Source organism: Sminthopsis crassicaudata, chromosome 4 (assembly GCF_048593235.1).
Source record: "Sminthopsis crassicaudata isolate SCR6 chromosome 4, ASM4859323v1, whole genome shotgun sequence".
NCBI classification, from domain to species: Eukaryota; Metazoa; Chordata; class Mammalia; order Dasyuromorphia; family Dasyuridae; genus Sminthopsis; species Sminthopsis crassicaudata.
In genome coordinates this window covers 41,038,050-41,063,408 of record NC_133620.1, presented here as the reverse complement: position 1 = coordinate 41,063,408, position 25,359 = coordinate 41,038,050, and the positions used below count along the sequence as shown (strand labels likewise).

Here is a 25,359-nt window from a genome sequence, read left to right as displayed (position 1 = left end):
AAATCAAGTTGAGAAAAAAGGAAAATGGCTAAGGGAGAGTTGCCATGAAGCCAGCAGGCTCAGGCTGGGCTTCTGAATCTCCAACATGCCCCTTCCCTTTGATGTTCATTTCTAGCTTCTGACCTCAGCACTTACCGTTGCTCACATGTCTTTCCCAATGGAGTCTCATTAGCTCATCAGAATGTATGTACTTATTTATACACACAAATACATTCACATATATAGTAAAGTTAAATCAAAATGTCTTACCTGACCACATGTATATCATGGAAAACAACACAAAATTACAGCAAGTCAACAAAATGCCCTCCTAGGATATAGAATATAGTAGGCTCTTACTGAATATTTGCTAATTGATTCCAAATACAAACTGAACTATGTCCCAACAGACTCAGACCCAAATGACAACTACAGGATGTTAGAATCGTCATCAAAAATGTCCAGGATTCATCTCTTCTTTTTAGAATATTTCAGTGTTCAATGGATTCAATTACACAGTTTCAAAATGAAATACATAATTGTGAGGGAGTAAACAGTTTTTCATGTCCTCAATCCCAGATGAGTATCCTTCCCCATCTTCCCAGATTCAGATTTAAATCCTAATAACATAGGGAGTCACTTATATGAGCTATGAGAGAAATTTTAAGCCACAGTATGGTATAGTACACAGAGAGTCAAACCCAAGCCCGGCATGACCCAGGAAAAGACAATTTCAAGGCCCATCTCTGGTACATTCCCCCTGACAGACTCTGATAGGTTACTTAACTCTCAATACTTCAGGCAACTTTCAAGGTTCTAAGTCTAGAGCCAGTACCTCCCTTGCAATGGTAACAGAAGCATCTTCACCAAGATTTATTGGGCTACACTTGTGAATTCATTAATATATAAGAACTATAAGAATTAATTGGGGTTGGTACCTGCTCTATAAGGTAGAATGGGACACCTAGAGGATAAAGGACTTTAAATCAGAGGATTTAGAGTTGGAGGGCTCTAATTATTATTGGGCCACACCTCCTCGTTTTACAGATAAAACCCAGCCAGCCAGTATCAAAGGCAAAGGTCTTACTGATTTCAGGCCAATCCTGCCATGCTGTGCTCCATCTCTAAATCCATATGCATATCTTCAACTTTAGGAAGTATCTGGGAGATAAAAAGATTCTCCTATAATTAAAAAAAAAAAGTCAGTTGACAGCATTTATTCAGTACCTAGTTTACAGGGTTTGCAAGCCACAAAAGAAAACAAATAAAGATTTTTATTAATATCTTCATAATTAGATAGCTAAGACCCAGTAAAATCACACTTAAAACTCAGTGCCATTTGTTTTTGATTAAATTAAGCACTTTTTAAGCATCTCAAAAACATTCTTTCAACAAGTGTTCAGAGACATAGAAAATGAGACAATATAAACTAAAGGACTTACAAAAGATCATAATATGTTATAATTAGAGTATTCAAAACTAAAATCCAGGAATTCTAAATGGAAAACATTTTTGACCAATCAAAAATCTTAAATTTTCTCTTTATCTTGATTGTATCTAATCACTCTTCCACATTATAAGCTCCATGAGGCAGGCATTTTGTCTTAATTTAATGTTTTATCTCCCTTAATGTTCATCATAAAGCTCAGCAATTTGTAGACGTTTAATACATGTGTGTTACAAGTGCACAGAGCTAAAGATACCATATATCATCTGCATATAACCTCCCCATGACCATTTTTTATAGTCAAGGAAACAGAGACCCAGTGAAGTTCAGTGTCCTCTCCTCAAGGCCATAGTGCTAGGGCCTAGAAGAGCCAAAGTTTGAGCTCAGGCCTCCAATTCCAAACACAGTGTTTTTAGTTACATCACATTAAGCTAAGTTTAATGAAAATTTGTGAGCATCTTCAAACTAATAGAACTATTTTACTAAAATATAAATAAGGCTTCATTTAGAAAGAAGATACATAGAAAATCTTAGCTGTAATCACAGATCATTGTCTCCTTTGTAAGTATTTTGGTGAAAAATATAGCAAAAAAGAATTTAGCACATTTAATTATATTAAAAATATAAAAAGACACAAATTATTGATTTTCAGAAAAAGACCTTAAGACAGTATTTGCTTATGTTAAAAATCCTTAAAATATACACTTTGAAAAGGGACTCTTTTTAATTGATAAATATTATATACCTAAATCCCACCCCCCAAAAAAAACTAGCATTATTTGAAACTTTGAAATTGTGAAACACTAGAAGCTTTCCCAATAAATACAAGAATAAAGCAAGGATACTCAGTCTTTTCCACTATTTGACATACTTCTAGACATTCTAAAAATAATTAAAATAGAAATTAAAGCCAAACACTGACAAAAAGACACAATAATTTCTATTTGCAAATGACACTATAGTCTACTTGAAATAAAAGTAGAAAAAAAACTTAGATAAAAATTTAAACCAAATATTTGAACATAAAATTTTATAAGTCCACAAAAAACTATCAAATTTTCTATACTGCAATGGCAAAAATCATGAATAAATGAAAGAATGAGAAACTACATTTAAAATAACTAGTAAATAAATATCTGGAAGTTAGCCTCTCAAGACTACAAAATACTATTTATACAATAGACCACATTGATATAATAAAAAATGATGTCACCTCAATTAATTTAAAAATTTAGTGATATACCAAACTACCAAGTGTTACTTTACAGGCCTAGATAAATAAATGTCCAAATTCATTTGAAAAATCAAAATGTCTCAGTTTTCAAGTGAAATCTTTTAAAAAGCAGGACTAGAATGAATATTGCAAGATTTCAAACTACACTATAAAAGAATAATCAAAACTATTTTAAAAATGGAAAATTGAAACAGTGGAATATTCTAGAAAATAAATCATTAGAAAACAATAAAATTTGACAACCTAAGAGCATTACTTACATAAAGCTACCAAAGAACATTACATACATAAGGAAAGACTCCATATTTGACAAAAATTGATGGTAAAAATTTAAATATTTTGGCAGAAAATCAGTTTTAATAATTTTCTTACAGTATATATTCAACTTTCAAATAATAATTCAATCCAAAAATAAAAATGCATATTTTTAATTAAGAGAATTGAAGAAGATACCTTTTGCAACTCTGTCTAGTAGGTAAATTCTTAATCAGGATAAAGGAATCAGATGAAAAGAAAAAGATTTCTGTTTATATAAACAAAATAAATGTAGCTAGAACTAGAAGGGATCGTCATTAAAAGGTATTATTAAAAGTCTATATATTCAAGAGATATGCAGAATTAACATATATAAAAGTCTAAGAACTACTACTTAGTATGTAAGTGGTCAAGATTATAAATATTCAAAACTTAAATCATCAACAATACTATGAAATGACAAACTTCTAATAGCATAAATGCAAATTAAAATAATACTGAGGCTTTATGCACATTTCATGATATGGAATACATGACAAAAGAATCTTTTTTTTTTTTAAAAAGTCAGTGTTTGAAGTGCTATGGCAAATAAGTACAATAATATACCATCAGTGGAACTGTCAATTTGTCCAACTATTCTGGGAAGAAAAAAATTGCAATTATTCACACCCTTTGATCCAAAGAGCAAACTGCCAAGCACATACATTTTAAGTAATGAAAACATGAACTCCTACATTTATAAAAATATTCATGGCAGCACTTGCCTAGGAGCAAAAAGTTACAATAATATCACAAAATAGGTACCCATCATTTGGTAGTGGCTGAAAAAAAATGGATTTTAATGTAATCAAATATTTTTACTCCATACAAAACAATGTGAGAAATTCAGAGAAACAAAGAAATGTCCACCTATGAGCCAAGAAAACACTACAAAAAGAACACCAATATGAAACTGAATTCTGAGTAACTAATGACACAACTTGCCCCCAGAAAAAAAATAAATGAAGCTTCCTCCTTTCCTTGGAAATTGGGGGTAGGAGGAAGAGATAAAAGGACAATGAATGGGAAAGGCTGACTACCCACCCAACTGTGCCCAATGATTTTAACTCTGTTTTTGTTTTAAGGGAATAAGTCTTATTGAGGAATATTACTAGAAATGACTGATATAGAAATACAAGCAGTTCAAAAACAAGATTAGCATGCTATGTTGAAGACACAGACCCAGGTTTTTAAGACATGGGTTCATATGGACTTTTGACAATAAGTACACAACCATGGGAGAGTCTTTCTGACCTTCCATCTCTCTTCTATAACCTGGGGAAAACCAGATTTCAGGGTTGTCGGGAGATTCAAGTGGGAAAGGATCCATCAAGTGTTTTATGAAAGTGCCATAAAAACATCAGCTTCTAAGTCACATCTTTGTGTCCCTTTAAGGTTTGCTAAGCACTTTTCCCACAACTTATTCACAAATGAAATAAATTAAGGATCCCTGAGGCTACAAAACTTAGTAGGTAGCAAAAAATTGGCAAATGGACATTGCCACAAAGGTCACTAGCACAGTCTCATACATGGTACCCAGACCTTGAAGTCCAATGTCCTGACTCCAGACACTATACTGAGCTGTCCACTCTGGTTACTGGGCATCAGGACCAAATGCTGTACCCAAATTGCAAAGCTATAAAGGATGCATTTGTAAAATATTGTTCTCACCTAGTATGTGTACCTGTCGTGCCCCACTTATAGAGGCGTCTCTATTTAGGGTCTCCAAAGGCCTGATGTGCCATGGTCAGAAGAGGTAAACTGAATCACCACAAGAACAACCTATGGAGTATTTAGGGAACAGCAGTAAGCCTTATGTAAAACATACAATAAATATAAACAAATTTAGTCAGAAAGTGACTAGATAGAGAAACACCTACAGATTTTTACACCAGAAAAAAATGAGAAGAAAGTCTTTGGGGAAAGCATAACTAGATAAACAGGCATCCAGTGGGAAATTATTGCTAGGGAGATACTGATGGTAACATACAACCATCACTCTCAAGAGGCTCACAGGAGGTAACACACTGGAATACTCACATGCTTCTGCCTCTAGCTACTCTTTATCTCCAGCTAGTGCTATCCCTCTGCCCCAGGATTCTGCCTTCTAGCCAAACTAACAATGTGTCTCCCCTTTTTTCCTCTCCCCCTTTGACTGGTCTCCTCTATTGTATAGATCTACTGACACTATTCCCTCATTTCTCTACACACTATTCCCTCATTTCTCTAAGCAAACCTTGTGTTATGTAGTATTTTAGGGTTATCTGGCTACTCAAATTAACAAAGATTGTGATCTCACACCCAAATGAAATTCACAAATAAAATCAAAAGGGACTTGAGAAAACGGTCCAGAAGAGCAATTCATGAAGTTCTAAGGGTCAAAAGATTGTCTTGGATAGAGGAAGGAAGGAGAAGCATAAATAGGAAAATAGAAGAATGTTGGGCATAGAGAGCAGAGAAGGGAAAGCACAAGGGTTCTTAGCAATGTGGGAGAGTCATGAAGGCACGCCCTCCAAGCAAAGGGAGAAAGGGTCCAAAAGTTTCAATCCAAAATGCTGTCATCCCAATACAAACACACAACAAGCAGCCTATCAGTCACAGGTTTAGAGACCATTCATTTTCTTAACAAGATAAAACAAAATTTTGAAATAGAATAGAAAAATGACAATAACTATACTTAAATATAAATTTCATTTCTTGTGAGCTGTTTAAAATCCTATCCATCAAATGTCTGTAAACTAAGCCTCCTCCCTCCTTCTTTGAGAGGCAAATGAATTGCTAGTTTCATTTTCTAAGTCTATATATTTGAAATGTGTATGTATATTTATATGCATGTATACACATACACAATCCACATCACAAAGGCATTATTAGTTTTGGAACCACAAAAACATCAATTTCAATAAATTTTATTCCACTTGATTCGACGAGTATTTATTAAGTTGTATAGAAGATATTTATACCTAAATATGCATAGTATAAAAAAATAAGACAAACTAGAGCACTAAGTCAAGAAAGAAAATTGATCCCAAAATATATATCCTAAGATTCAATGTGAAGTATGCTTGTAAACAAAAATATCTTCTTTAAAATGAACAGTTTAGGTAAAGGGAGGCAGGAGAAGGACATTATACATTAAGAAAATAAAATCATGTGAAGAAATATAGGAAAGGTGGTAAGGTTAAAAAAAATGAAATTTAAATAACCATGATGGAGATAATTTTGGCTGAGGATGAGTGAAGAAATGTTAGCTTATTATCTAAGCAGTCTACATACCACTGGGAAAGGGAGGACACAGGTTCAGGAAAATATCGCTAGTCTTCCATATTTTAGCAAATTTATGGTATAAGACTTAATTATGAAAATGTGAGTTCTCTTTGACTAAAGCATAGAAGCTAATACTACTGACTATAATTATTATCATGCTTCAAAAAGCAGAAGGGAAAAAAACAATGTTTCTAGACCCGATTCTCACGTACATGGAGGAATGAGTTTCTGGAGTAAAGATAAAAAACCTGATGGGAAAATGACTGTTTCACCTTAAAATTTGTAGTAAGGGAGAGAAAAGTGAGAAATAAATCTGTCGTATATGCCCTAAATATTTGGAGAGAAGATTTCACAGGTTTCTGAGAAGAATAAATAGGAAGTCACGGAAAAGAAAACTACTGGAGAAACTAGCCCAAGAGAGATGGGATCACTCTCAAGAATGAAATTCAAAAAAACTGAGAGAAATTATTTTTATGATCAAGAGAAAAATTCTCTGAAAAGAATACCATGGAAACAGAGAGCTTAATGACTAACTAGAGATTATAAAGAGAAAATGACTGTCAAAAATATAAATCTATACATATCCATGCATATATAATGAAGGATTGATGCAAAAAAAAAATGTGTTATAGTTCTATTAAGACTTATTCTACAAGCATCAATACCAGAAGAGGTCTGAAATTGGTGGAGAAAGCCAAAGATGTTGTTTTGTTTTGTTTTGTTTTAGGAAGGAAAAAGGCTATCTATACCTGTAGAGAGAGAAAGGAAGGCTCAAAGAGGCCAGAAATGCTACTTGAGATGGATGAGACAAGACTAACAAATGAGACAGAGGAGAAAGAGATAGCAAAACATCACCTTACTGCCCTTAAAAATACAAGTCACCCAGTTAATATGAACTACATCTCAAAGTAGCATAAGGACAAAATATTCTTGCTGATCTGTAAAATATTATGGACAAATCAGAAAAAGGCTGTGGGACTGGATGACATTTAAGGTCCTTCCAAGTCTGCATGTAAAAAGGCAAATTTTATTTCAATTTTCACAAAAGAAAGTGAACTGATCTGACAACTAATATAGTTAATTAATGGGACAAGTTACAGCTAGGAAATGAAGTGATTACAAGGTCAGCCTGCCTAAACAATGGAAGATGCCAGGCTAATGGCATTTCTATTTTTAACAAGATTATGAGGCTGGTTAAGCATGAGAATGCTATATAGTCTACCTAAAGTAAAGCCTTTATTATACAGTCTACTAAAATCAAGAACTGCTTTTTTGTATCACCAGCACTGAGCCTGGAGCCTAATACATAACCATGTAATGAGTGATTGGCCAATTTTTTTGACAAATTAGCCAGAAAGATATAAGCTAAAGGCAATAGCTTATTAAGGTGGTTTGGACAGTATGTCACACGGGATTTAATGTCATTTTGAAAGGTTTCTAGATGATTGTCTAAGATCAGTGCTTGGCCTTAGACTGTTTAAATTTTTATCAATGAGTTAAAGACGCAAAATGCTTAAAAAATTTACAAGTGACACAGCTAACACATGGGATGAAAATCCAAAACTAGAAGGATGGAATATTGGTCTAAATATAAGAAAAAGAAATTTAACATGGATAAATGCAAAGGCCTACACAGGTTCAAAAAAAAAACATTTCAGGAGAAGATGGGAGAGTTATATCTAAAAAGTTATTCATCTGGAAAAGATAAAGGCCAAAAAATTAAATAAATCACCCCTGTAAAATGGCAGCCCAAAAATAGCAAAATCAATATATCATCTTTGGCTACATTAGAAGAAGTTCTATATTCAGATTTATAGGGAGATAATAATCTGCCTATCTTTTGCCATGATTAGATCAGATCTAGAGAAAGGTTTTTCTTTTAAGGTACCACATTTTAGAAAGATTATTAACAAGATGGAGAGCATCTGGAGGGACTAGGAAGGTGAAAAGATAAAAAAGGAAAAACAATATTGTTGCTACTAGCTTGTCTTGTCAGATGTCTAATTTACTTCAAAGGAGACTATGACAAAATCTTGATCTTACTACAAAAGCCAACTCCCTTGAGTCTCATTTTTATAGTACATACATCAGACAAAGCACAAGAAATCAAGTAATAAATTTAAAACAGTTCAAAGGAAACAGAGAAACTCAATCTCCAGTCAATTTCTATTTTATCCTTCCAGGCATATCTGGGCAGAGAATTATGTCTATGTACATGCATACAGATATATGGAAGCTATAAGGATATATAATATAAATGGGAGGTAATCTCAGAAGAAATGCACTGGCCATGGAAAGGAGCACATATCAGAGGAATAAAGGAACTATGGATGACAGACTCAACAATGTCATGTTTTCCATGAAAACGACTTCCAGGAATCTTTGAGAAAAGGGTCAACTTTAGACATAAGGACACTAAGGAGTTTGCTCTCCATCTGTCTCTGAGAATCCAAAAACTTATGGATCAATGGAAAGGTACCAAGGATGAAAATACAAGTGTTTCTTCTGTATTCCTCTTTACTCTATCTGACAGATACCATATCCAAGATAAAAGTAGTGATTTAAGGCCTAGTCTTTCTATAATATAGTAGAAAGGACAATCCATTTGAAGACAGAGGAACTAGACTCACATTTTGCCTCTGCTCATAACCTATGGGACCTTGAGCACCTTCTGTGTGAGTTCTAGTTTGTTTTTTCATTTGAATTTGTCATTGAAAGTAAAGGGATTTCTTAAGATCTCCATTCCTATGGATCCCAGTTAAGCTCAAAGTGAAGTAACTGTACAGCCCCAGCATCTCTCAACCATATGCAGGTGAGCAATAACTATTAGTGTCTCATCAGATTTGATTTGTCCAATAGAAATTTAGAAAGAAGCCAAGGCTAGCACGTGAACAAACATAAGGAAATAGGGGAGGGGTTGGGAGTTTGGAAAGGGAGGAACCAGCCTAGAAACATATCCACATATATCACTTGTCCACCACAACTGAAATATAGCAAGGTAGTACTTCAGGTCCAGGCTAAATTAATTGTGAAGAATAAATATATGCAACACCACTTTAAATTAAAAGGCCAGGTTAAAATAAGACTTTTTTTGTATAATAGGTCACAAATAAACCATGACCCACCCACCCCTTCAAAAATCTTTTCTACCTGCTGTCTGGGACAGCCTTTTTAGTGCCAGAAATGATGAATTGTCTTCTTCAATGTTTAAATAGGATTTTTTCTGTTTCATGTTTTCTTTTCTTCGAGGTGTGTAAGGTTTACTATCTTTAAATTACTTTGTACCCTATTTTCCAGGTCCCGCTGTCCTTCTCTTCTTCCCTACACTATTCCCAGGACAGTTTAACTGCCAAGGACACAAGGAGTCCCATTCCTCTCTCCCTGAGATATTGCCCCTCCCCCTTCTGTGGAATCGTTTGGGGGATGGGGAGGAGCCAAGTCTTAAACTCACCACCTCTAGGGCCACAATTCCCCCACTCTACCCATTCTAAACAGTCTGAGGTATTTCTTTCTACCTCTTTCCCCTAAAAACTCACCTAGGTCTTGTGGGGAGACTCAGGCAAGTGGTCAGAGGAAGGAAATTCCTCTGAATAGAGGGGAGAGAAGTAAGCCAGAAGTCTATCCATTAGCTCCACTGTCAAAGGAGGCAAGGGTGATTAAGTAGGCTAAAGCTCACCTTCCCTCAATGTGTCTTCTGACACTGACCTGACTCTCACAGATGAAAGGAATTTAGGGGTAGGAAGAGCAAGACAAAGTAGAAAATGGGAGGAGGTAATCATCTGGTGAAAATGGCAGGATTGGTATTAAATCTATCAGTTTAGAATAACAAGGGAGAGAGATTATAGGATTTGGAGCTAGAATTAACAGAATCTAGCTCTCCTCCATTTTACAGAGACCCCTGGGAAAGTGCTTTCCTATTATCTCAAGCAGCTCCCTGTCATTTATACTGCTTTGTTGTTTTAACATCAACATCTTTCTAATAACTATTAAGAATGAATCGGTCACTGAAGAATTAACAGGTGATCCAAGGAGAAATGAAAATAAACATGGATGACCATAGGCTACAATACAGAATCAAGAAATGTAAGAGTTACAGAGTACACAATCAGGTTTATTTAGGAGTGGGGAAAGCAGATAGACATTATGGATGCAGCATTAATGTTCGTGTAAGATTTAAAAGGCCTAGAGGATCAGCAAGATCATCTAAAAAATTTCATAGAGGACACGGATGGGCAGCAACCCATGCCAATATATGTAAGAAGGCAGATGCACTCTAGTACTGTAATATTTATGTGTAGGTGACTTCAGAGATCATCTAGATTCAACTCCTCATATTTCCTAGATAAATCTAGAGACAAGAAAATTTAAATGATTTGCCCTGTGGTCAAATGAGGAGTAATAGCAAAGCTGGGAAGGGAATATAGATGTCCCAATTCCAAGGATAAGGGTTCTTTTCAATATACCATACTATCTATCCATTGTATCAACACTTTTGCTAGGAAAAGCTTATCCCTATGTGTCTATAATAAAATGAAGGATTTTTCTGGTAGTGTTCCTTACGTTTATCTTCTACTAGTCCTGGTAAGAAGGATAGCACTCTCAAAGAGAAAACCTACCAGCATCCAGTGCTTGAGAGTTGGAATAGAAGTCAACCAAAGATAACTCTGGATGACTATACCCACGTGGCTCTTCATCTCAGAGTCATTTGGTCAGCCTATTGCCCAAATCCCTAAGTGCATGAGGGCAGAAACCCAGGCTAGAATTCAGTAGACTCTTCCCGACTGATGTGGGAAGTATAAGGAACAAAGACCTGTCAGGAGGAGGAATTTTAGGCCAGGAGGCAAGAATTGGAACACAGAGTCAGTAAATATGAAATCCCAATTTATATACACCCCCACTTTTCTGATCCCTTCTGTTACTTCCTATCATACCCACCTTGAGGAATCTAATTGTATTCCTTTATTCCTCATCCAAATCTTCTAACAGCACCTTTCCAGTGCTAAAAACCCAATTACCATCACCCAACAAGCACACAAAAAAACAAGATGTTCTTAGAGATGGGCTAAATGATAGGTTTGATTTATGGGTTTCCCTGCACCCAAAGGATTTTCCATTATGGCCTGGAAATATTCCAGAAGAGTGTCTTAAGTCTTAAAGGCATTTTCTGGCTTAAAAGTCCCTTATTAAAATACATCTATCATCCAATGGGAAACCACTAATGACGAAACGTCCTTAATCAATACACAGTTAAGTCTACGACTAACTGAGTATTAGAGAACTGCCTGGGTTAAAGATTAAGTTATTTGTTTGAACAAGGTCACTATATGTGGGAGGCAAGGCTAGGATTTAGATCTTCCTGACTCTTGAGGCTGGTTCTTGATACCCTCCATCACCTCTATTATGTATGGTCTTATGTGTACATTTATATATACATATATAAAGGTATATATATGTGTGTGTGTGTGTATGCATATACATACACACACACACACATATATATATATACATATAACAGAAGTACTGAACTGATAACGAATTTTACTAGATATTTATAAAAAGCACATTAGGAATTAGTTGAGATCTAAGAAGTTGGGGGATGGGGAGGTTTGAGGCAAGAAAAGGAAAAGCAAGTTTTATCTACTTTAAAATTCTGCCCTAAATTTAGAATCTAAAACAATTCCCTATTGCCTATTTGATCAAGTACAAATTCTTTGACTTGACCTTCATAGACCTCCAGAATATTGGCCCACTTTACATATTTAAAACTTTAATAAACTGCTTCTAAATGTTCATTCTTGGTTTGCTCTTCTGTTCTATCAAAAACCAATCTATTTATTCTAAAACACAGCTTAACCCTCCTAGCTCCAAGATCACTCTAGACTATAGTAATCTCTTCATCTCAATTTCTATAGCAATTCTTGTTTGCATTCGGGCAGTTCTGTTCCGGTGTGGGTTATTCATGATTTTTTCGTGTCTAATATTTTATTCCCCAACTACACTAAGATACTTGCTATCAGAGATGTTTAGTTCCTTCATAGCATACTACCTTCCAACTAATAGACAATCAAAAATGACTTCAATAGAAGATGTTATTAAAACAGTTTAAATTCATACAGACATTTACCGTAATACAAAACTATATCAAGATCTTAATTCTCACAATAACTGCAAGTTGGATACAAAGGATGAATCCTTATGTTATAAATAGGAAAATGAAGCTGAAGAGTCTTTGTAAAGTAACTTATCCCCAAAGGTTACACAAACACTTAAGCACCTATCTGTTCAAGGAAAGAAGACCCTATTGTAAACCCTGAAGATACAAAGATGAAAAAAAAATGTGGATCCTTGCCATCAGAGAGCTTACCTTCTCAGACATTCTGTGACCAGAGCCAGCAATAAAAAACAACTTCCCTGATTCCCAGGTTCCCTGTGGCTCAAATGTTCTTGAGAGTACTCAATGAACAGCTGTTTGGCATAACCCTAAGATTTTCAATGGGTATCACCCAACAAGGAAGTAAGGTGTGTCTGATATCCTATAGCCAGAACTAAATTAAAAGATTCAGTACATTATAAGTTGATCAATTGGAATTCCCTGACCCTGGGACAGAAATGAGGTTAACAAGAACCTGCTGAGTTCTTCCTTAGGCATGGGAAGGGTGAGGATGGTGAGAGATAATACTTTTTTTTATATATAGGTGTGTGTTAAGGGGAGGAGATAATTTCATTCCTCAAGGTGCCATTAAAAAGCTGGCCAGGGTGTCAATTGATGGTACCATTCTTTATGACAGTGAAATTTAACTAAATTAAATAGCTGGATAGTGAGAATGGAATCTGTAATCCTTTAATTATACTAAATTAAAAAAAAAAAAAAGAAACTGAGATCAGAAGCTCTTCTAAACAGGAAAGTCTGCCCTATAATGTTAAGTCCTTATTTCAACAGGATGTTTTAGCATATAAATATTTCCTTTAACTTAAGAGTATTCTTCAACAAAGAACTTATTCAAATATAGTTAAGAGGCAGGCACTTCCATACAGGTAAGCACTATTCCAGAAATAAAGATTCTTGCTACTCTAGTAGAATACTGCATAATAAATTAAAAACTAAAAGAAAATCTATAAACATAAGAATAATGGACAAAGAAAAACACCCTAAACACATCACTTTGTGATGAAGCAGCAGCTGGGGCCAGCAGAGTTCTTCACTATGGACATATGGCCGAAACGAATCAATCCTATTCCCAAAGGGTAAGATGATGATGCCTCAAAAGTCATCTAAGACACATTTTTTAACTATGGTACTGTGTTTGTGCTTTTTCTAGTTTAGCCGATGTTATCCAAAGGCAGCGGAGTCAACTCCATGGACACGATTCACAATCAGGTCACTGTTCTCCAGATGCTAAGTCCAAAACTTGTAAGGAAAACTAATTTTGGAGATGGTTTTTCTTTTTGAAACTTTTTCCTACAGTTAAGTACCCACTAAGCATTCATTTTGAATGATGTAATCTGGTTTTCCTTGGTAGGGATTTTGAAGTTTTTTTTTATTATTTTGTGTATGTGTTGTTGGTTTTTTGTTTTGTTTTGTTTTTGTTTTTTTGCAAATACCATGTAAAAAAGCTGACTTTTTCCCTTCAAAAGATGATCTGGCACAGTGGGAAAAGCAATTTTCGGGAGTCAGAGAAGCTGGGTTTAAATTCCAGTTGTATCACTTACTATATCACTTACTACCTGCGTGACTGAGCAAGTTAATCTCAGTTTCCTTATCTATACAAGAGGAAGAGGGGTTGGTTTAGATGACCTTCCAGTTCTAAATGTGATTTCATGATCAAACTTATTCTAAAAGTCACGTGAATCCGCTGAAGCACACGTTCTTAAAGATGTGTTGCTGTTCAGAAAATGGTCTGCCCATTTTGTGCAAAGTAGATTGTTACAATTCCCATTATGTGACATCCCACCTCCAGCCTGGGCTCCAGTTGGTACAGCCCAGGCAAGAAACCGTCCTCTAAAGCAGAGGTCAACAGAGACCTAACCTTTGGTACAGTATCACTCAGCATCTTTCCGATACTTCTGGCCAAAAAAGAAATGGCCGACCAAGAAGGCAGCAGCAGATTTCCTATCCAGAACACAGAAAGAGGGAAGAGAAAGGAAGCCCAAGAGTTGTGCAGCCAGTGGCTGCTGCACAGGAAGCCCGGACCTGATCCCCGCGGAATGCATAGCATCAGGATGGAGCCAGATGCAGCTGAGGACCAAGGGCCAGGCCCGGGGATGCAGGGAGGAAGGCGTCCCGCTGCCCGGGCTCCCGTCCTCCCATCCCCTACTTACCTCCCGACTCACCTCTCTGGCCCCGCCCCACCCAGGCCAGGTGGGGGAGCGCACCTGCCTTCAAGAAGCCCTTCCCTCAGCGTCCCCAGCCGGCCACTCGTTCCCACCTTAGGACAATGTGTCCTGAGCGGCAGAGCTGAGGACGCAATGGGCCGCCCCCCGACGTCCCCGTTGAGGGCGGGGTCGAGCCCTGGGCCCGGCCTTGGCAGCGACAAGAGGATGGAGCAGGAGAGGCGACGCCTCGCTTGGACCTGGGCCATGACTCACCGGAGAGGCCGGCCCGGGAAGAGAAATGGATGCCACCAGCCAGGCCGCCTCCTCCTTGGGGACCCCGCGGGGCCTCGCCCCACTTTCTAGGGCGGAGTCCGTCTGTTTTCGGAGGGTCCCTACCCGCCCCAGCGCACGCTGCGCTTCTGGCGGGGGAGGATGCTGCGCTGCTCCGCCCCGCCCGCGCCGGTCCCCTCACGTCCTGTCCGGTCCTCCCCGTCCAGCCCGCCGCCCGGCAGTCCCGCCGCCCGCGGCAGCCGCTGTTTCGGGCTCCGGCTCCGGGTCCCACCGCGCGCCCAGTCCCTGCAGCAGCTGGAGCAGCTGCTGCCCGAACAGGGGGCGGGGACTACCGACGGACCAGACCATTCCAGGTTCGTGGAGGGGTGGGGTGCATGCGGAAAGGCCTGCAGGAAAAGAGGGGAGCCTCGGGGGAACGGGGCCCGCGGCGAGACGCCGAATTCGAAGGTCATCCTCCCGCCTGGGCTCTGCCGGCGGAAGGATGCGCTGTGGAAAGCGAGAAGCCACCGCCGCCTCCCGCGCGGCGGAGACAGCAAGGATGCTTTGAGCTGGGGCGCTCTTCGCCTTCCACCCCTCCCCACGCGCTCTGTGTACGTTGGCCCAGGCTCGCGGCACCTCCAGAACGCGGCAAACAGTGGACCTAGCAACGGAGAGCGCGGGGCGTGGCCTCGTCCTGGGAGATGCTGCTGACCGCCCACAGAGAGCTTGCTTGCACGGCGCCGCACCTTGGCCCTGCGGCGGCTCCTCGGCCTGCTGACCAGTGTGCCTAGCTATTACCAGCTCCCCTAGCTACAGCCACCCGGGGCTGAACATCCTCATATCCTTCCTCCAATATCCCTGCCAAGCCACGGGAGAAGAGGCCACCAAGTCCACCTCTACATTGGTGATGCGATCGGGATCCGGTGCGAATCCTCATCCCCTTCGTTGCATTGCACAGCCTCTACAGAGCGCACAGCCTTGGAGCCCAGAGGCTAGGAGCAGGGATGCCCGGGGATGTTGCGCCCACCCCACCCCGCAGGTGCAAAGAGAGCCCATCCCCTGGGAAGCTGATCCAGAGAGACTCTAGAGTTCAAGGAGGCCTCTCTTGAAAGGTGAGGGAGACCCAGGGAAGTGAAGGAACTCGCTGAAGATCACTCAAGTACACCTCAAATCCAGCTCTCTTCCACTGTGCCAAGTTGATGTCCCTGGAAGGGGAGAGAAGAGCAGAATGAGAAAGGAAGGAGATGGAACCTCGTGCATCTTCCTACAAAATTCATCATCAGAAACTCAATGGTGGCTCTAAGAAATTAATTCATATGCCATTTCTCACACTTATGAAAACTTACATCGGTTTTTCCTGATCTCTTCACCTGGGCTCTTTTCAGGATCGGCACAGGTACTCATTGTGCCCACTATATTATAATATATTTGTGTTGGCAAGAGATCATACCACATTTATTTTCTATCTTTCAATGTCCTAATGCATTGTTTTGCCCATGATGGGCAGTCGATATTTGTTGAATTGTGGCATGGACATCTAGGGTTAGCTCTATTTATAAACAAGCAGATTTGACAGCTAATATTGAATGATTGTGAAGTTACTGAGATATCACTACAATCTTACCTTTGCCCATTTGAAATGAGACCCTTTCAGTTGAGACTTTGAATAGCCATTGCGATTTCACTGGCATAAAGAGCACTTTCACTGTAAAGAACTCCTGCCAACTCAAACTGACAATTATTTTACCTCTGAAAATTGCTTGAAATCAGGGAAAGGAGATGTGCTCAAGGTCAGATAGCTAATATATATTGGTGTCACAATTAATACCATGTGGTATTAAGAGTTAGAGGCTAGCTCTCTATCCATCAATTCTTTCTGCCCCCACTAAGATTTTATAACTTTTGGAAAACATACATTGCTAAGCTTTCCTATGTATATTTAAGTGGATCAGCGATCACATTGATTTAGTGATAGCTCCCTCTAATAAACCCACCAGCAGCAACCAATCTATGATTTCTTCTCCCTAATATTAATTTCTCATCCTTTTCTGGAGATGGCTTTTGAGAGAAGACAGGGTACCTATGGGTAAAAGCTGCTTCTGTTAGGTAAAGAAAACATTAAAAAAAAAAAAAAAGAAAAAAGAAAAGAAAAAATAACACTAATGACTTATTCAGATAATTATCCTCTTTGTTCATGACATTAAACTAAAATATCCATATGAGGAAAGCACTCTTACTATATGTCAGACAAGAGCTTCTAGGTCATTTGTTAATACCTTGTAGATAATCACCAGATTGTATGACTTTGGTTTGAGAGAGCTTCAAATGAATCTATTCTCTCTACAACTACAGATGATTTTCTTAAAGTTAGGTCTGATCACATGTCAGTCTGGTACTCAGCAAACTCCAAACTCAGTTTAACCTCTGATATCTAATATTAGCTCCTCTGTTTACTTTGTCAAACTTTTTTCATCCTGGACCCAACCTTATTATGGTGCATTATTTCCCTTTCTATGCCTGATTAAAGGAGTTTCTTACTTTTCTTGCCTCCTTTGTATTGACTGTCTTCCAAGCCAGGAAGGTACTCCTCTCTATCTCTTCCTCTAAGAAATCCCTTGTTTCTTTTAAAATACAGATTATATCCATGTGAAAAGCATTGCTCTTTCTCCCCATTGCTAGTGTCTTCCCCGCCAAAAGGGAGGGGAGAATTAATTTGTATTTGTTAAACATATTTTTACATATTGTCTCTCCTGATGAATAAGATTTATGAGAGCAGAGTCTCTTTATCTTTCTATTCAAAGTATTCATATCTAGGCATTTGTCAAATAATAGGTACTTTAAAATGATTCTTGGTTCCTTTTATCAGCTGATGAATTCAGTTATCATGGAAATGCTGATAGCTTTAAAATCAACTTGACCATGAACTAACTGCTTTTGCTGAACAACTCCATAGTCATCTGAAATGCAATGTCTAAAACAAAATTGATTGTATTTCCGCTCAAACTCATTATCCTCCACCACTGTCCTATTTTTGTAAGGGCAATATTGTTCTTCCAGTTATACAATCAATTAATACACACTTATTAAGTTTCTACCATGTGCTAGGCACTGTGCTCAATGGTGGGGATACAAAAAGAGACAAAAGTCCTTGCCCTCAAAGAATTTAAATTGTAAAGAATTTATAATCTAATGAGGGAGACAATGTTTATAAATGTTCATAAATTATACAATGTTTATAAACTTTTCTTGACTCTCCCCCTTTCCTTCACATCCACTCAACAAGTTTTATTAATCCTACTTGCCTCCAGAACAGTCCCCTTTTTCTATTCAGATATCTTCTATCCCATTTTAGGCTCTTGTCAAATCTGACATGAATTATTATAGTTGCCTCTTAATTTGAGGATTCTGTTACCAGTCTTTTTCTTCACTAGTTCATCCACCATACTGCTACCAAACTGATATGCCTATAGCACAACTCTTACTGCACCACTCCCTTACTCAAAAAATTTCCATATTCTATATATGATAAAACACAAAATCCTCATCCTAAATACTGAAAGTCCTCCACTCAAACTTAAAATTCCAGACTTATTAAGCTTTATGTCCCTTTGTATACCTTCTGTTCAAGCTACACTGGCCTGGCTGCTAGCTGTTCCCCATACATAAGGTTCTATTTCCTGCCTCTCTATCTTTATTCACCTCTGGAATTCTTTCTTTCTGGAGCCCTATGGAATCTATAGACTGAATTAAAGAACAGCTCAAATGATACTCCCTAATCAACACCTTTCCTGATCCACCCATTGTCCAGTGTCCTCCCTTCCCCTACAAACTACTTGATATATTACTTTAAACTAAGTATTTACTTCTATTACTATGTCTTTGATCACATCATTAAAATGTAAGATCTTTGAGGGCAGGAAAAGTTTTGGTTTTGTCTTTATATTCTCCATCCTCAGTGGCTAGTTCAGTTAACTTTGCACATATTGTTGAATTCAATTAGGAAGGAAAGAATTTTGCCAGAAGTTGAAATCAAACAGTTCAAGGAAGAAAATAATTCTGCCAGAAATTGAAATCAAACTTACTAGCCCATAGTTTATAGACAGCCTTGTCTTCCCTGTTTGGAAAATCAGGACCATACTTGCCCATCTTCAGCCCTGCTTCCCTTTTCTCTTTCTCCCTGATCTTTCAGATATCATAAATAGTGGCTCAGCCATCCATTGTGTCCATCAGTTTCTTGAATATCCTTCCTTCATCTGGATCATGTGACTTTGAATTCATCAAGGGCAGCATGGACATCCTTTATTAACTTCCTGTTAGCCTTTTTTTTTTGGGGGGGTTCTGTCATTTCCAGTTCTAAGGTCATTCATACTCCTTTGTATTCCCTCAAACAAAACAAATGAAATGCTAATTAACCCTCTTTTTTTGTTAACCAGTAAACCATCTTCCATTCTATCCCATCAACCCTCATATTTCTTCTTTTATCCTCTTCTCTTCCCCTTCCCTATGTAAGTTATAAAAAAACAGCTACTAACACCTATTTGTTGTCCTTAGCTTTCTTTACCTAAAATGTAGCTCATTCTGTGTTTTAACATTCTTAGATATTATGTGTACTGTTTTGGATCGCATTTTCATGTTGTGCCTACTGTTACCTGATCTGTTTTCTGTACATTTTTTTAAATCAGTGAATTCACTGAATTTTCACCCGAGGGACTCTTCAGATAATTTTATTGTTGGAAGTCTATCTTTCCTTAACTAATATCCCATGTATAAGTGATACCATGGAATCCTATCAATAAATCAGTACTTAAGTGCCTGCTACATATTAGGGATTAATGATACAAAAAGTAGCAAATGTTAGTGTCTGCCCTCAAGAAACTTACAGTCTAGCAAAGGAGACAACATACAAACAAATATGTACAAAGCAAGTTATATGTTAGACAAATAGGAGATAACAAGAGGGAAGTTACTACTGAGTCTTCCTTTGAACCATTTGAAATTTACTCTCCAAAAATTTATGGTATGCATCTCAAAATTTATTCAACATTGTGGCATATTTAGCTTGGTGGACACAAATAAGCAGTTTTAAACTTCCCCACATCCTTTTCCATTTTAAAGCCCTCTTTGCTTAAATATATATGTTGCCAAACAAATTCATTCTTACTCTTCTTTATCAGGGACACTCCTGTAACCAAGAACAAACCAATTATCTTTATATTTTAAACTTTCATCTAAAAATCTAAATCTTATTCTCAGAGATGATCTTAGCCAGCTGTTTGATTTCCAAATCAGTTTTTCCTTTCAGTGTCACTTTTCTTCCCATGAGCAACAATGATTTAAAAAACACCATCTGTGTCCCTACAGTCATCACTTTCTTGCCCAACATTTTATAATCTTTGACTGTGATTTCTGGGTTCTTTCTAACAGGGCCAGTTGTGTTCCATATAAATAACCAAAAATAAGTCTTAAGGGCATTCTCTACTGTTTGCTATGCCCATGCATGCCTCAGTATCTCTCAACTGGAAGATACCTCCCTCACTTCTTTTACCTTCTTCCTCTGACCTATCCTAGAGGCTCCCTTAGTTGGCAACCTTTCTTTATATCTGACAGCATTCCTTGAAGGACAACCAGTTGCTTTGTCCTTAGAGAAACTAGTTCCCTCTCTTCGTAGCGAGCCTCAGATTTATATGTCTGACCATCTTTCTTCTTCCTTTCTACTTCTGTCCGACATTCTTACCTTCTCCAACTCCCTGGCACAGATCAAGTTTCTCTTTTTGGCCCTTCAAGTTTTTTTTCTACTTTGAATCCTTTCTTCTGCTTTTTAAATACTTCGGTTTTTTTCCCCTAATAACCTGAATAGAGGAATATTCTAAAACCCCTTCACTTCCCTTTCAAAGACAGACTAGGCTTAATTTTAAATGTGGATGGCAATTACTTGGTCATAGAAGAAATATTGTACAGTGAATTCAATTTGGTGCAATTAAGAATCTGTCGTATTATTCATGTGTACAAAATGGGGACTGACCAATGGCCTAGAGGATAAAAAAGTTAAGATGAATTCATAACTGTTTGAACAACTGGACCCAGAGAGTTGTGATTAAGGACCAAGAGAGAATTCTATTGGAGTTCCACAGGATTTTCTCCCTATTCTGTTAAACAATTTTATATCTGACTTGGATGGAGAAATACCTGGTATGCTCATAGAGAATTATCTAGTATGCTCCAAAATGAAGAACTCTGCATGTTTGATAAAGTAAGGAGCCAAGAAGATCTTGAAGGGCCAGAAAAAAGGTAGTCAAATCTAAAAATTTTAAATTTAATAAGTATAAAGGTAGAGTACTACTACATTTGGGTTGGAAAAAATATCAACTATACAAGTACAGGACGAGGGAAACATGATCAGACAACAGTACGTGTTAAAAAAGACCTGGGGGTTTTAGTGAACTGAAAGCTCAATATGAGTCAATAATGTTGACATGGCAACCAGAAAGGTAATGTAATTTTAGGCTGCATTAATAAAAATATGTACTCTACTTAGACCACATCTGGAGGATTATATTCATTTCTTTCTGGGGGCTACATTGCAGGAATTATACTGACAAGTTAGAGCAGGTTCATAGAAAGGCAATAAGGAGGAGGGACTGAAAAGCAACCTATGCAAGAATGACTTAATTTTTTTAAATAATTTTAAAAAAAGGATGACTTGAAGGAACTAGTGATATTCATCCTTGCAAAGAGAAGACTTGGGGACAGGATAACTGTGTTGACATGTTTTAAGGGATTCATGTGGAAGAACAGCTTGTCCTTCCTGGCCTGGGAAAGCCAGGAAGAAGGAAATTACAAAGAAGCAATTAGTCTTGATGTTTGCAAAAACTTTGTAGCACCTTTGTCCAGAGTAGAGAGTCCCAGATCACTTAGTATTAGAAACTAAGTGAGTACTTTGTTTCCTTTGAGTTAGATTTTGCTGCTCACCAGCTGAGATCCCCCTCCCTATTGAGAGATACTGCAATTCAGTTGGAAATGAGCTCTGCCCTTCTTCCTTTTTTTCCCGGGAAAGGGAAGACAAAGTACAGGTATATATATCATGGACAGAATTACTCCCATACATTCATAGTGGTGGACTGGCTCTGCTTATGCATGGTCACTTTTGGAAATCTTCATGAGAAAAAAAAAATAGACACATGCAAACAATAATCTTACCCCTTACTTAAAAGATATATACCCCAGATCAGAAATTTTGTTTGTTTTATTTGAAAAGGCAAAACCATGCTTCTTTGTTGGTAGCCCTGGATATTAAAATTGGCTGGGTAACTCTTTTTCCCTTTTCCAAATGCATTTCTTGTCTCAAGGAAAAGTCCTAGAGAAATGAAGAAATCCTTAAAAAACAAAAACAAAAAAAAAACCCTTTATTAGAACTCTCTTGGACTTAATTCCATTAACAAGGCCTCTGGAAATGTTGACAATACAAGCAAACCAATGCATTTTTGCTTCATCAAAAAAATTATTGGTATCATTTGCTTCATGTTACCTTTGTTTCCAAATATATTTCTCCCCCTTCCCTTCTCAGTGAGCCATCTCTTGTTGCAAAGAATTATAAGGAAAAAGAAACATAGAAAAATCTATCAAGATGTCATCCCTGTCTCACAGTATAGGCAGAATTCCATACATGTGTGCAAAGGAAACACATTTTCTCATCTTTTCCCCAGAGCCAGGATTGATCATTATAATATCCCAATGTTCAGTTCCATGTTTTTTGTTCTTTTTTTATCATTATGGTTATTCTGTGTATTTTCTCCTTGGTTCTAATGACATTACTCTACATTAATTCTTCCTTTGCCTCTCTCATTTTTTCATATTCATTGCTTCTCATTATACAGTAATATTTCATTGTAGTCATGTACCACAATTTGTTTGGCTATTTCTTAATCTACTTTGTTTCCAGTTTTTTGCTTCTGCAAAAAGTTCTGCTATGCATGTTTTGAGGGGTTTTCTTATGTATGGAACCTTTCTGTCTTTGATCTCTTTGTCAGAATATGTCTAGCAGTGAAATCTCTGGGCCAAAGAGTCACAGTCTTCCAATATTGGCCGTTTCCATATTTTGTCATCATTTCTATACATATTTGATATAATTGGGATGCTTTTCATGCCTTCTGTTTGCTATAATGTCATTTCTACCTCTTCTGTACTCAGGAGATTGTTAGGGGTTCCAACTAAGGTATTCTCCTCAAGGATAATGATATGAGGGATCAAATTTTGGTACTTCTCATTATTCTTAATAGGAAAACATTCTTGAAAAACATCAAGAAGACATAAAACAGAGGTATATGGTCAACAGAATTATTTGCCTTTTTCTGGCAATGTGATCTTCTGGAGATGATTCAGCATAGATGCAGCATAGATGTGAAGGGTTTCCTATGGATGGTACGGTCCTCCACATTTTCCTGAATGTATATGACAATATGTCAATTGCATCAAGTCCAAAGATCATGCAGAGATGAATAAGAAAGATCTGCATTCTCTCAAGAGTTTGGTCTATCATCTACGTAGAAAAAGACTAAATACATGAAGAATGGTTAATGCCCATATTTCAACATATATCTGAATACAATGAGGATAAGAAGGGAATGGATCCAATGGGAGGTCTGGGAAGGTTGGAGTAGAAAATCTTTTCATGAAATATTTTCAATACACATTGGGAATTAATAGAGAAACCCAAGAAGAACCACCATTCTCAATAAATAAGCAGTCAAAATATATGAACAAGCACAGTTTTCAAAAGAGTGCCAAATATTAAAAAAACATAAGAAGGATTGTTCCAAATCATTATTTAGATAAACCAAAATCAAAACAGCTCAGAAGTTTTACCACATTCTTAGCAAATTGGTAAAGAACTCCAATCTACAAAGGGAAATTTTATTTTATTGATGGAAGAGTTCCTCTCAGTGATGTAGATGACTTCCCATTCTTGCCTGCCCATCCTTTGTAAATCTTGTGCATGATGTTCTGTGAGCTCACCTCAAGTAGTCTGCCCTACATGAGAGAGGCTTTTCTGTTTTCCTCAATATCTCCAAGTACCCATGGAATCCTCTGGTCATCAGCCTGCTATCCCTTATTCTCATCACATGACTATTCTATTCTCGCCTACCTGATGTACAATTTTCTAACAACGTCCTTTATTCCTGTTTTTGAGTTTCCTCCTTAATTCCATGTTGCAACTTATTCATATCCAGCATGTAAGTTTACACTCATGCAAAAAGTTCCATTGTTTTTAATATAACAAATATTTAAGTTATTTGGCACACTGATAGGAAGAAAACTCAGACAGAATCATATTTTGATCTTTTTTCCTTAGCAGGAGATAATATATGAAAGGGAAGTATTCTGCAGCAATGAATCCCTATGTCTTAGTAGTTAAATGTCTATATAACTATTGGCACATTTTTATTTTTAGATTAAATCATAGCTTTGTCCCATAATTATTAGTAGTACCCTCACACGAGAATAACAATTTTTCTTAGGCCATCCAAACATTCCAAATGTTCAATTTGAGAACATTTCCTTATATTGATATTTTAGAGATTCTTGATCTCCTCCCATATTGATGCTTTCTCCACTGATGCAGGACAAATCCTTCTATCTCTCAGTAGACTGACTTAATGAGTTTCTGTGACCCAAAAAATTCATCACCTAGTGGGTGACAAGCCTCTCGGAACTTAGCTGGGCTTGATCCTTGGGCATGAGATGGGCAGTCAAATAGGCAGGCCAGTACTCCAAGCTTTTCTGGCTTGGTTCAATCTGTTTGAGCTCGTTATTTTCTGGCATCACCCTCGAGAACCCAGAGTTAACTCTGGGTTACAACAGCACATCACTGTACTACTTTTATTAACCTTTGGAGTTTATAACTTAAGAAGTGTGGATTGTCACAAAGTCTGGCATTTGAATGAGGATGATGTATGAACCTTTCATTTCAGTGCTGTTATTTTAATTACAGTCTTATTATTGTGGTTCTACCTTTAATCTGTTGAGAATAAACACAATGTTCCCACTCCTATTCAAGCAGGAGAAAAACATCACAAATCCATTTTGTCCCTAAATGAATCATCCTGTCTAAAATTTCCAGGTAAATGTTAAATGTAAAGTCTGGTGTTTTGAAGCCTTAATGAGTCCATAATATCATCAGTACCGGTACTCCCTCCACTGGTAGAGATGGCAACCCGTCCTGGCCATCTCATTTCAGAGTGTTCTTTTCCTTTCACTGGGGACATGTCCAGTAAATTCAAGGTTTTTTTTCTGGGTATTTATCTAATAGCTTTACAACACTCAAATTATATCTCTTTTCATTCTGGACCTGTGAGTCCCCATTGTTAGTTCCTTCCCTCAGAGATGACTTTCCATTTATTCTGTATATATCTTGTGTGGACAGAGTTGTTTAACATGTTGTTTCTTCTCATTAGAAAGCAAACTCCTTGAGGGAAAGGAATGTATTTTTGCCTTTCTTTATATTATCTTTGCTTTGCACAGTGCCTGAAATATAGTAAACAATAAATCCTTGTTGAAT

The 25,359-nt window shown here is 37.5% G+C and overlaps 2 protein-coding genes across 10 annotated transcripts in view; one reads left to right on the top strand and one right to left on the bottom strand.

Annotated features, from left to right (window-relative positions):
• TTLL7 (tubulin tyrosine ligase like 7) overlaps positions 1-14,925 on the bottom strand; it is a 231,913-nt gene extending 216,988 nt beyond the window's left edge. For 2 of the 8 annotated variants that reach the window (XM_074266399.1, XM_074266400.1), the window contains exon 1: positions 12,586-13,063. The gene's annotated coding sequence lies outside the window, so the exon portion shown is untranslated. Of the gene's footprint in view, positions 1-1,066; positions 1,162-9,371; positions 11,676-12,585; positions 13,064-14,807 lie in introns of those variants that run through there. The other 6 variants (XM_074266395.1, XM_074266394.1, XM_074266401.1 and 3 more) reach the window with 6 other exon arrangements.
• Positions 14,837-25,359, top strand: part of LOC141541851 (uncharacterized) — an 80,354-nt gene continuing 69,831 nt past the window's right edge. For both annotated transcript variants that reach the window (XM_074266403.1, XM_074266402.1), the window contains exon 1: positions 14,837-16,200. In XM_074266403.1, coding sequence (XP_074122504.1) covers positions 14,837-15,469 — 633 coding nt within the window. In that variant the 3' untranslated portion in view covers positions 15,470-16,200. The remainder of the gene's footprint in view (positions 16,201-25,359) is intronic.